Source organism: Muntiacus reevesi, chromosome 21 (genome assembly GCF_963930625.1).
Source record: "Muntiacus reevesi chromosome 21, mMunRee1.1, whole genome shotgun sequence".
Lineage (NCBI taxonomy): Eukaryota > Metazoa > Chordata > Mammalia > Artiodactyla > Cervidae > Muntiacus > Muntiacus reevesi.
The window spans coordinates 42,436,409-42,449,786 of record NC_089269.1 but is presented as its reverse complement, the minus strand read 5'-3'; the positions used below and the strand labels follow the sequence as shown (position 1 = coordinate 42,449,786).

The window sequence follows — 13,378 nt, the reverse complement described above, 5'->3', positions numbered from 1 at the left end:
ACAGAATTCAGCCATGAAGGAGAGACCCCAACAAAAGCTTTAGTCGCCAGGGATTCGCTCCTTCTTAGAGGGAAGGATTGCTGCAGGAGATCACAGAGATGAGCAAGTGAAGCAGGCCTAGTGCTTTTATTCATAGAAACGTTACCAGTTGGAGGTGAGCAGTCGCTAGTTTTTGTTTTGCACAACTAAGCAGTAAATACTGATTTAATGACTTGCTTCATCATGAAGCCAGAAACCCAGTCTGTAAGTCGTTAGCCATGGTTTCTCACGGAGATGACCATGCTTCGCTGGTACCTCCAGGAGTGACAAGACAGCCCTTTGTTACTGTTTCGCAGATTGCACACACCATCTCTGGTGGCTGACGAGCCCAGCACCCACTGAATTGCCCACCTTTGTCCTGCCAGTGAGCTTCTGCAAATCCCACTGACCCCAAGTTCTGTTAGGAGCAGACGGGCCTTTTCTACACTCATGTCAGTTGACACTGAACATTTTAAAATATAACTTGGAGCTCTCTCCACTACACCTTCTGGACAGAGACTTCACCTTTAATAGGAAAGACATGGCATAAAGCCTCTTGATTAAAGAATTTTAAATATTTTCTTTCGCACATCTGATAACTGGAACACCAGAGGTCTCCTCTCCCCTGCCCACAGTCATCTCATGAAGGATCTGAGTAAGAGGGTTCCTTATTTAGCTTTTTATGGAGATACGGCGTATGACTCTTTTGAAGGAGAGTGCTATCAGATTGGTGACATTATAAAAATATGTCGCCATGGGTCCTTTCTTCAAGGCAGAAAGTCAAGTTTTAGTGGAGGCATCTAGCAACTACTGACAGCAGGGATGTAGAGCAGTCTGGCAGTTTGGAAAGGCTAAATGGGAAGCAACAGGAAGAAAAAGTGAAGGGATGGGACTTGTCTGGTGGTCCAGTGGCTGAGATGCCGCACTCCCAATGCAGGGGGCCCGGTTCAGTCCCTAGGCAGGGAACTAGATCCCGCATGCTGCAACTCAGACCAGGGAAGCCAAATAAATATTAAAGAAAGAAAGAAAAACCGAAGGTAGAGTCAAAATCTGCAGATTGGAAGCAGGAACAGGAGTAGAAACTAGAAGGTCAAAGGAAAGTATCAGCAGAGCAGGGGAGTTCCGGCTGTGCCTGAAAATTCCTTGATGTAGGCAATAAATTTAACTGAGCTACTTAGAAAAGTAAGGAAATGTAATTATGAAAATGAACACATATACAGTAGAAAAGCAACATAGCAAGGTTACTTAAAAGCGATAAATGATTAACTTGAAAACTTCATTGCTGTTCTAAGTGTACTTTCCTTCCCAGGTTCCTGGTTTTCTTATACTCTCCCGTTGTTTGTTTTACGTGTTTAGTTTGTCTTATCCTCCACTCTTTGTCCACCTGTGGCGCAAGCTTGCTTAGTGGTATCTGACTCTTTACAACCCCTTGGACTGTAGTCCCCCAAGCTCCTCCATCCATGGGATTTCCCAAGTAAAGAATCCTGGAATGGGTTGCCATGTCCTTCTCCAAGGCATCCTCCCGACCCAGGGATCGAACCTACAACTCCTGCAGTGGCAGGTAGATTCTTTACCACTTGAGCCACCTGGGAAGGCTTTGTCCACCTAGATGACCTGAAATGGCACATCTTTAGAAGCTGAGATTCTCTTGTTGGGCCCAACTCAGTGCCATGCATAAAGGGTCATCCATCAACACACATCCTGCTGGTTACCCTACCTAATAAAATTAAAATAGGATGCTCACTGGCCCTCCTCCGAGCTTAAAGCACCTACCTAAGAGCCAAGATGGCAACAAGGGGAGTCTAGAAATTAAGGAGGAATCCAAATAGATTTTATGTCTACAGTCTAATGGTTGAGCTGTAAATTCCTCTGCATATAGTGAAGGAATAAGTGGCCTCAAAAGAGTCGAGTTCAGGGAGAGAGGGGTAGGAAGAGGGCATTAGCCAAACAGTAGTCAAAAGTTCTGGTGTTAGGACCAGATGGATTGAGCTCTTTGGGCTCAGCTGTCTACAGTGTACATGAAAATGAACATTTACACAGTAGAAAACCAACAATGCAACGTTACTAGGAGGGAAAAAAGGGTCAGTTGCAGTGGCCCATGGAAGCCAAGCTGGGGTGCAGCGTGGAGAGTGTCCCAGGGTCTTTGAAGAAGATGAAGACTCCAGATCAGTCGTTGCTCCCAGAAAGTCCAGAGAAGGGGTCTCGGAGGTCCTGTGCAGTGGGTTTGCATCTCAAGCCAGTGACGCCTGGTTCCTGCCTGGAAAGAGGCGGGAGGGAGCATTCAGTCCCCTGCTCCACTGTTCTCTAACTCCTTCCAGAATAAGCACCACTGGCTCTGTCTTCCCCCAGCTCTACTTGAAGGGAAGTGATACGATGTTGAGGCCCCGTGCACCCAGGGTCATGGTGGGCTGGCCTCTCGTGGGGGTGGCCCGCAGCAGGGCGATGGCTGAGCCGTGAGTGACAGCTGACTGAGCCCGGCAACGGAGGAAGCTCCCCCCGACTTCCTTCAGTGGTGGGTTTATCCGTGGACCAGAGCACTCAGCATTCCACCTTTAGCTTTCGAGGAGCTGGGGATAAAAAGATGCCATCCACACTCCGTGCGTGCCACGTTGTAAAGGTAATCCCTTCTCCTGTGGCTCCAAGCCCTCGTGAGACCTGGGGGGCAAGCCTCCCCACTGCAGGCCTGAGGAAACATGAGCCACCCTCTCAGCGGCAGAGGGTCATGAGCATTCAGTTCAGTTCAGTTCAGTCGCTCAGTCATGTCTGACTCTTTGTGACCCCATGCACTGCAGCATGCCAGGCTTCCCTGTCCATCACCAACTCCCGGAGTGGACTCAAACTCGTTGGTTTGAGTGGTGATTCCTCTTGAGTTGGTAGGTGATGTCATCCAACCATCTCATCCTCTGTCCTCTTCTCCTGCCTTCAATTTTTCCCAGCATCAGCATCTTTTCAAAAGAGTCAGTTCTTTGCATCATGTGGCCAAAGTTTCGGAGTTTCAGCTTCAGCATCAGTCCTTCCAATGAATATTCAGTACTGATTTCCTTTAGGATGGACTGGTTGGATCTTCTTGCACTCCAAGGCTCTCCAACACCACAGTTCAAAAGCATCAATTCTTCGGCACTCAGCTTTCTTTATAGTCCAACTCTCACATTGATACATGACTACTGGAAAAACCAAAGTTTTGACTACCTTTGGCCCAGCAGCGGAGGGTCATGAGGATTAGCAAGTAGAAAAGAGGCCAGGAAAAGACAGGAAAGTTAGCTGCTTGACCCACACACCATCCTCTGAGCCTCACGTTTCTGGTCGTGCTCTCTTAAATAAGAGTTTGACTTTGGCCTTCGAAGAGGAGATCAGGTATTTAATTGTTCCCCTGCCCTGATGCGGAGAAGGCAATGGCACCCCACTCCAGTATTCTTGCCTGGAAAATCCCATGGACGGAGGAGCCTGGTCGGCTGCAGTCTGTGGGGTCGCTAAGAGTTGGACACGACTGAAGTGACTTCACTTTCACTTTTCACTTTCATGCATTGGAGAAGGAAATGGCAACACTCCAGTGTTCTTGCCTGGAGAATCCCAGGACTGCCGTCTACGGGGTCACACAGAGTCGGATATGACTGAAGCGACTTAGCAGCGGCAGCAGCTTCCCCTGATGAATGCAGCCAGTGTGAGGCTTGACGTAGGTCCAGGTAAACTTGTATTAGTACAAGTTTAATACTCCAATAGTCAAGCAGCGTTATGTTTTCTTCTGCACTCAGACACGTATCAGTGCCTGATCTCCACGGCAAGATGCTTTTTAATCTCCACATTGTTTGAAATCTCGCTTAAGAGGTGGCACAGAGCAGAAAGATGCTCAAATTCTAATGGCACAGGACTGCAGACAGGCTATTTCCCACCAAGCAGATTCGGAGAGTGAGGGGAATCTCTCGTTACTGCTGCTGATCTTTAATGACGGCATTGTAACTTACAAGGTCCTGGTTAATGACACAATTGCCAATTAAAGCCCGGTGACCTCATTTGTTGAAAACAGCAGATTAAAGGAAGAGCAAGGGCTGGGGAAACATCTCTGATTATTCTCCCAGGGACAGCAATGTGGAGCATCCGTTGGCATGGTGTCCTCCCGGTGGAATTTTATGTCTGTTCCAGCTGCGTTGAGATTAGCCAAGGCAGTCATTCTAACTCTCACCCAGACTGAAATAAATGCATCAATTGGCCCATGAGGTGGAGTCATAAAGTAACCTTGGGAAAACAAGCTTATTACAGTTTTGTTGAGATATATTGATATGTAACATTGTATTAGTTTTAAGTTTGCAACATGATGGTTTGAGATATGTACATATTGTGAGGTGATTACCAAAATAAGTTTGAAAGTGAAAGTCGCTCAGTCATGTTCATCTCTTTGCAATCCCATGAACTGTAAGCCTGCCACAGTCCTCTCAGTCCATGGAATTCTCCAGGCAAGAATACTGGAGTTTAGTGAACAGCTTACATTTCACATAATTACAAATTTTTTCTTGTTATGAAAACTTTGAAGATCTGTTCTTTTAAACAACTTTCAAATACAGTATTATTAACTGTAGTCACCATGTTTTTCCCCCTGAACCCAATAAGGAAAAACACCAGAGAGCAGGTCTGTGAGTGCTGGGACATCATGTCGAGGGATGGATGATGATTGATATACCATGACTAGACCCCACCAGCTAATGAATAATGTAGACCAAAAGAGTGTGCAATCCCTGTGGAAACAGTATGGAGGTTCCTCAATAAACTAAACACGGAACTGTCACACACCCAGCAACTCCACTGCTGAGTATGTACCCAAAGGAAATGAAATCACTATCTAGAAACCACACTGCACTCCCATGTTCAGAACAGCATTATTTACAATAGCCAAGGCATGGAAACAAACTAAGTGCCAATTAATGGGTGAATGGATAAAGAAAATGTGATACACATGTGATGGAATATTATTTAACCATTAAAAGGAAGGAAATTCTGCCATTTGTGACAACACAATGAGCCTTGAGGGTATTATGCTAAGCTAAATAAGCCAGACAGAGTAAAAGAAAAATACTGTGATTCTTCACTTATATGTGAAATCTTTTAAAAAAAAAAAAAAAAACTGAACTCATAGACAGAGGACAGGTTGTTGCAAGTGGTGAGTGTGAAGTGAAGTTGCTCAGTTGTGTCCGACTCTGCGACCCCATGGACTGTAGCCCACCAGGCTCCTCCGTCCGTAGGATTTTCCAGGCAAGAATACTTGAGTGGGTTGCCATGTCCTTCTCCAGGGGATCTTCCCGTCCCAGGGAACGAACCTGGGTCTTCTGCGTTGCAGGCAGACACTTTACTGTCTGAGCCACTCAAGTGGTATGGGCAGCTAATTCTCAGAAGACCTGACCTCCCAAGTGGCTTTCAGGGAAGGGTTTTTAAAGACACAGTGAGTGAGAAGGTCATAGGATGCCTGATCAGCTTGTGGACATCCTTCTGCTGGGCGGTGGTGAGGTAGCCAGGTGGTATTTGGAGAATCAAGGTCACCAGTCCTCTGGTTCCAGCTAATTTAAGGTCTCCATGCTTGTGGTCAACAGGCAGCTGACTTCTTGCCTGGTGCAGTATCTGAGGGAAAAGTTATTTTTGTTTTAAAACAGTAATAACACAGTCTAAGTTTTCATGTATTGAGCAAAGAGATAAGTACTTCCTCTCTTCTGTGTCCTGTTTGAGGTACAGCAGATATGCTAGAAACCTGAACACCTTCCCCCGCCCCAAACATACATCTGGCTCAGCCTGCAGAGAGTAAAGCGGACCTGGCCCTGACATAGACCCTGGGAGGACAAACCCAGGTTTACAACTCAGAGGACCCACCGTATCAGCAGAGGGCATCTGTTTAAATCTTCAGCCAGACATGCTTTTAGAATCTTAGTTAAAAATAATAATCTGGAGCAGTATGTTCTTTCTTCATCTTTTAATATTTTTTGATTCATCTATATCATTATTTTAATTAAAAGAGCCTTTCTTTAAAGTATTAAATTTGATAAAAAACGGGGACAAACTAAAATAAGGGTGCAGAGATACTCAGCAGTTCAGATTTTGAGTCTCACCCATTCTGCTTAGTAAATCGAGAGATTTACTCTCTCGAATACTCGAATTTTTTTTTTTTCTACCTTGACACCACACTCTCAAGTAAAACAGTCTTTCATGGAAGCCTTTTGTCCTTTTTCAAGCCAACAGGGGAGGAGAATAATATTTATTGCCTTAAATGTATCCAGCAACCAATGAGCACTGCGTAAGGCCAGCCAGCCGGTCAAGGTTGCGAGCGCCACCTGGTGGGCAGATGGAGTATCTGCGTAACTGGTGGGCTCGGGCGTTGCTGCGGAGTCGCTCAGTGGTGTCCGACTCTGCGACCCCATGGACCGCACCGCGCCAGGCTTCCCAGTCCCTCACTATCTCCCAGAGTTTGCTCAGACTCATGTCCGTTGAGTCAGTGATGCCATCCAACCATCTCATCCTGTGTCCCTGGGATTCTCCAGGCAAGAATACTGGAGTGGGTTGCCATGCCCTCCTCCAGAGGATCTTCCCGACTGGAGGATAGACCCGGGTCTCCCGTGTCGCAGGTGGAGTCTTTAATTTTTGAGCTCCAAGGAAAACCTCCTCTTCTATGTCAAAGTGGAAAAGGAAGGACAATTTGTGAGTGTTCTGCAATCTTGGCTTAAAAAAAAAAAAAGAGTACAGTGCACCTTATCTTTCTCCGGCTTCTCTGTGTGCGCTCTTAAACGATTGCTTTTTGTTTTGTTTTTTTAAAAAAGCTCATTTGTCCTGGTTCTTGCTCTGCAGGTTGACGCCGCTGTGACCCCAGAGGAGCGCCACCTCTCTAAGATGCAGCAGAACGGCTACGAAAACCCAACTTACAAGTTCTTTGAGCAGATGCAGAACTAGACCACCGCCGCAGCAGCCTCTGAAATCGGACAGCAAAACCATTGCTTCACTACCCATCGGTGTTCATTTAGAGAATAAGGCGGAAAAAAAGCAAGCCCTTCTGTTTTATTATTTACTCATTATCGCCTTTCGACAGCTGTGCTGTAACACACGTAGATGCCTGAACTTGAATTAATATACAAATCAGTAATGTATTCTCTCTCTTCACATTTCGGTCTCGACACTACATTATTAATGGGTTTTGTGTACTGTAAAGAATTTAGCTGTATCCAACTAGTGCATGAATAGATTCTCTCCTGATTATTTATCACGTAGCCCCTTAGCCAGTTGTATATTATCCTTGTGGTTTGTGACCCAACTAAATCCTACTTTGAAATATGCTTTAAGAATCGATGGGGGAATGCTTTCTGTGAACGTGGGAGTTTAGCTGCTTCTCTTGCCTAAGTATTCTTTTCCTGATCACTATGCATTTTAAAGTTCAACGTTTTTATGTAATCCAAATGAGTTAGAGGATGTTTTTTTTTCCCACAATTGCGTTTTACTGTACAGATTGCTGCTTCTGCTCTATGTGTGATGTAGGAATTACGAGGATAGACGTTTATTTCTCCGTGCCTGTTTTATGTGCACACATTAGGCATTGAGAACTGAGACTTTCTTCGTCCATGTATCTTCAGATCTTTGATAAAGAAAAGAATCCCTGTTCATTGTAAGCACTTTTACGGGTTGGGGAGGGTGGGGGTAGGAGCGCTCTGCTGGTCTCAAATTACCAAGAATTCTCCCAAAAAACTTTTCTGCAGGATGATTGTACAGGATCATTGCTTATGACCATGATAGCTTTCTACACTGTATTACATAAATAAATTAAATAAAATGATTCTGGGCAAGAGTTTTCTTTGAAGGATGGTTATGGACATTAGATATTCAAAGTAACTTTGGATGGGGAAACAGGAGGTAGATTTAGGTTCTCTCACCCAGTCTAAAACCCTTTATTTATGATACCAAAAAAAGAGGAGAGTGGAAGGGACAAAATCAGGGAATGGGGAAGGCAAGCCTGGACAAACGCTTCAAGATTTGTCTTCAATTTGTATAAAATGGTCTTTTCATGTAAATAAATACATTATTGGAGGAGCGGCATTGTGCTGTTGTGAATGATTCCATGGTAACCACCCTCTGATCCTGAGTCATCGGAAGACTGATGAGAGCTTTCTGATGCAGGGTATCCACACCTATTGTGTCTTAACAGTAAGCCCAAGCTGGAAGCTAGGGCCAACAGGCATCTCCTAGTTTTAGTAAAATACTTCGTAGACCCAACCCAGTCTTCACTTGGTCCAAACTACTTGGCTGCCATATCTTGGTCCTCAAGTTTGTCCCTGTCTTAGTCCATTCATGCTACTATAATAACATATTATAAGCTACTGGGTGGCTTATAAACAGAAATGTGGGGATCAGGTGGGAAGTGGGAGGGGACATTTGTATACCTGTGACTGATTCGTGTTGATTTATGGCAGAAACTAATGCAACATTGCAAAGCAGTTAACCCTTTTTATTTAAAATTTATTAAAAATTTAGAAGTAAAGTTTTTAAAAAGAGCCTAAAAAAAATCAAACTTACTTCTCACAGTTCTGGAGGCTAGAAGTCTGAGATCAAGGTGCCAGTGTGGTCAGGTGAGAGCCGTCTTCCGGGTCACAGAGCTCTTGTGTCCGCCTGTGGTGGAAGGGGCTAGGACCTCTCTGGAGCCCCTCTTAGGAGGGCACTAATCCCATTCATGAGTTCTCCACCCTCATGACATAATCCCCTCCCAAAGGCCGCACCTCCCAATGCCATCGCAGTGGGCATCAGGGCTTCGATGTGAAGTTTGGAGAACACAAACCTACAAAGAGAATGGAACAGTCTATAATAAGATATGAAGAGAAGAGTTCTAGGAAAATAAAAGTTAAGACCAGCTGATCGTTATAGACAAAGCAGTATTCTCAGTCCTCGCACAGCTGATATTTTGTAGGAAGTAAGTCCTTGTTTCAAACATCGTTAAGATGTTGGTAGCACTCCTGGTCCTTGTTTCGAACATCATTAAGATGTTGGTAGCTCTCCTGTTCTCGATCCACTCCACGCGAGTGGTGCTCTCCAGTAATGATCATCAAAAATGTCCCTGGAGGACTTCCTGGGTGGCACCATGGATAAGAATCTGCCTGCCAATGCAGAGGACCCAGGTTCAATCCCTGGTCTGGGAAGATCCCACATGTTTCAGAGCACCTAAGCCCATGAACCACAGCTACTGAGCTCGTGTGCCCTAGAGCCTGTGCTCAGCAACGAGAAGCCGCTGCGTGGAGATGCCCTCATGCTGCAGCTAGAGAAAGCCCGAGCAAAAGCGGCAAAGACTCTGTGCAGCCAAAGATAAATTCATTTTTTTAATAGTCTGTATTTTTTTTAATTGTCTCCAGACATTGTGAGATGTCCCTTATGAGGGACAGAACCCTCCCACTTGAGAACCTCTGCTTCATGTCTGTTTTAAAACAATGTCACATACACTGTACGTGGTTTTTAATTGGAAAAGCCTGAGTGTGTGCGAAGTCACTTCAGTCCAACTCCGTGGGACCCCACGGACTGTAACCCACCAGGCTCCTCTGTGCATGGAATTCTCCAGGCAAGAACACTGGAGTGTGTTACCATTTCCTTCTCCAGGGGATCTTCCCAACGCAGGGATAGAACCTGCGTCCCCTGTCTCCTGCATTGGCGGGCAGGTTCTTTACCACTAGCACCAACTGGGAGAAGCCTGGGTCACCGCTATTCCAAGCGTGTAAGAACAAGTTGACCCTGGTGTTGTTGCTGTGCTTGAGAACAGGAATGTGAGAAGCAACCAGCACCTTTCAGCCTTAGATGGCAGCCTTTTAAACACCAGGCATAGAAAATTAATCAAAATTGCTTTATCAGGCCATTATGCAATATGAGCGACTCAATTAAAATTCAATCTGACTGTGTCTTATTTTCAGGAGAACAAAATACTCGTCTCCCTCCTGCAGTTTAGGGCAATTAGACATGACTGCTATGTGAAGATGCTTAACATGACAGTTTACATGTATAACCAACAGTTCCAGTTTGCCTGACCCAAAGAGGTAGTGAACACGGGGAGATCAGTGCTAAGTCACTTCAGTCTTGTCCGCTCTTTCCGACCTTGTGGACTGTAGCCCGCCAAGCTCCTCTGTTCATGGAATTACCCACGCAAGAATACTGGAGTAGGTTGCCATGTCCTCCTCTAGGGAATCTTCCCAAACCAGGGTTTGAACCCTGGTCTCTTACATCTCCTGCATTGGCAGGCGGGTTCTTTACTACTAGAGCCACATGGCAAGCCCACATCCTAATATAACAGTGGTGAAGAGACAGTAATGAAATGATGCTACTCCCAAGCCATCCTTTAATGCCCATAGTTGCACGCTTTAAGACTGAGCATTTCAAAGCTAATGAAAAAATATATATATACATATATATATATACACACATATATGTACACACAATTTTATATACATATATATAATTATGGAGAAAAAGAATAAGGTTTTATAATCTTATTTTCAAGTCAAGGTATAATGAAAGAAATCTGACGGTCCAGAGATTAATCGATAGGTAATTTAACTAAAGTGCTACAAAATAGAATTATAGTGGTAGTTGTCTGGGCCGAAGTTCAATGAGATTTTCAGGAAGTTTGGCCTGGCCAGTCTGATGGATGAAAAATGGCATCTCAGTACAGTTTTCCTTCATGTTTATTTATTATGAGTGAAGTTGGAAATTATTTTGTATGTTCAGTGGCCACTTTATATCTCTGACTTGTTTGTTTATGTGTTTTGCTTTAAATTTAAAATCTACTTGGCTATCACGATTGCAACTCCTGCTGTTTCACTGTTTCTATTTGCCCGGTAAATCTTTGCCCAAGCCTTTATTTTTAGTTTTTTCAATTGCATTTGAAGTGAGCATCTTATATACAGCACAGAGTTGAGTTTTTACTATGTGAGCCAAATTGAAAACCTTTTAATAGACAAGTTCGGCCCATTCAGTTTTATTCTATGACTTCTTTGCTCTCTGTTCTTTCATGTTTCCTCTAATTACTGAGTGTATTATGTTTACTCTCTGTGTGAGGGAAGGACTCAGTGTGGGAAGGGAGTGGTTTAGAAAGCTTTTTATTTTTATTCTAAGGATTACTGTTGTATTCATATTTTTTCCAGTGTTCTTAAGCCCTTTTTCCTTAACCTTTTGCTACCTGTCTTTTGTAAACAACGTCCTTTGCCTCCGACCTAACTATACACAATCAGTGGTCTTACTCTCCTTTCCCCCTTTTCTCTCTCCCATTTTTTTTTTTTTTTTGGTAGTTGTTGTATTTGATCCACTTTATCAGTCCATAGGTATTGGCATGTTTTTCTCCACCCCATGATCCCCAACCACCCATCATTTTAGTCTTAGCCCTGCAGTTGAATATGTGGGATCTCTCTGCCAGTCTTGTGTTCCCAGACATCTTTAAGTTGGATGCAGCTGACCGGATCCAGTAAGTTCCTCACCAGAGCACCTGTGAACAGTGTCCTGGCGTTCCAGCAATTCAAAACTGATTTTCTATGACCTTGAAACTTGAAGTGCTGATTCTTCATCCTTAAGTTTCTTTTCTTTTTTTGGTCGTGCCTCGCAGCATGTGGGATCTTAGTTCCCCAGCCGGGGATGGAACCCTGTACGCCCCTGAAGTGGCAGCTCAGAGTCTGCCTGGACCTCCAGGGAAGCTATTCTTGTTTCTTGAGAATGCTGCATCATTGTGTCCTTATTTTGTAAGTTATTTTGGAGAAATCTGAAACCAAATTAAGACCATGCATTTTGCATGAGCACCCCTCCCCCCCACTGCAGTGATTACAGAAGCCAGGAAGGGTCATAGGAATCACTGCTTTGGATGTTGGTGGACCCCAAGGCTCCACCTTCAGGGTTCTCTTCTGTGCACAGCCACTTAGAAAATATTAGTAATAATTGGTGTGCAAAGCAGTAGCTTTAACCTAAGCCCTTGCCCTGCATTCCAGGCCCAGATTCCTATTTTTATTTTAATAACATGCATTGTGATTATAAATGCAATGCCTGTTAATTATAGAAAATACAGAATACAGGAAGAAAAAAGATTCACTCATAATCCCTCCATCCAGAGGGAAGTACTGTTAACACCTTTGTATATATGCTTTTAGTAATTTGAAATCACATACATTTACCTCACTGGTCATTTTTTTGGTCATAGCTTGTAGCCCATATCCTGCTTTTTCCTTGCCTTGATATGCACATATTCTCATTTCATTTTTAAAAATCCTTAAAATAACCATTATAATGACTGCATAGGACATTAAATTCATCTTCTTCTGGAAATCTGTTACTGTTATAAATAAACTTTGAACCAATATTTTCAATCACAGGCCAATGTTTTACTTACTTTGGGTATTTTTTAAGTAAAAGCCAGATTAGTGTCTGATTCAAGAGTGCAGACCCGACACAGGCCCTGTCTTGGTTTCCTCATTTGTAAAATAAGATAATAAAAGTACTCCATAAAGTGGTCATGAAGATTCACCTCGTTAACAAATGTGAAGTATTTAGAACATTGTCTGATATGTTATAAATGGATATGAATATTAGCTACAAAGGAGTGTCCAACAAGTAGAAGGGTATTTCTTTTTTATTGAGTATAATTGATTTACAATGTTGTATTAATTTCTGCTGTACAGAAAAGTGACTCAGCTATACACACATATACATTCTTTTTCATTATGGTTTATCCCAGGAAATTGAAGATACTGTCTCTCACATCAAGGGGAGGTGATATAGACTCCATCTCTTGATGAGAAGTATATCAAAGAACTTGTGGACATGTTTCAAAACCACTATATTAGGGGAAAAAAATACTCTATTGGGCTATGTAGAGGTGACAGCCATTCCCTTTTCTTGATCTGCCTAGTGTAATTAACTAGCAACAAAAGATTGGGGCAGAAAAGAGTGAGGCTTAATTCCCTTGGGTATGGCCATTTCTTTTTACATTTTCCATTCTGGACCTGTCCCCTGAACTCCAGATTCCCTGTTGCCTGCTGATCTCTTCATCTGAACATTTAACAGACATCTCACCCTCGATGCAATCAGCGTCAAACTCCAGATGCCTTGCTCCTTTAGCATTTTTCTTTTCATTAAATTACACCACCATTCTTCCAGTTGCTTTGACCAACACTCACGAGCCACTGTTTAACCATTCACCTTCTTCCTTGACCTTGTTTAGGTCTTTGATCAAATGTCATTGTTTGGATGATGTTGCGCCTGACCATGTCAGTTAAACACACTCCCTTGGAACTTCCTTGGTGATCCAGTGATTAGGATTCCACACTCCCAGTGCAGAGGGCACAGATTCCATCCCTGGTCAAGGACCTAGATCCCACAAGCC

General features: G+C 43.7%; 1 protein-coding gene across 6 annotated transcripts in view; it reads left to right on the top strand.

Moving 5' to 3' along the window:
- The window catches only part of APP (amyloid beta precursor protein), a 285,965-nt gene extending 277,895 nt beyond the window's left edge, over positions 1 to 8,070 (top strand). For all 6 annotated transcript variants that reach the window (XM_065913687.1, XM_065913685.1, XM_065913682.1 and 3 more), the window contains one exon: positions 6,841 to 8,070. In XM_065913687.1, the coding sequence (XP_065769759.1) occupies positions 6,841 to 6,942 (102 nt within the window). In that variant the 3' untranslated portion in view covers positions 6,943 to 8,070. The remainder of the gene's footprint in view (positions 1 to 6,840) is intronic.
- The last annotated feature ends 5,308 nt before the right edge of the window (positions 8,071 to 13,378 follow it).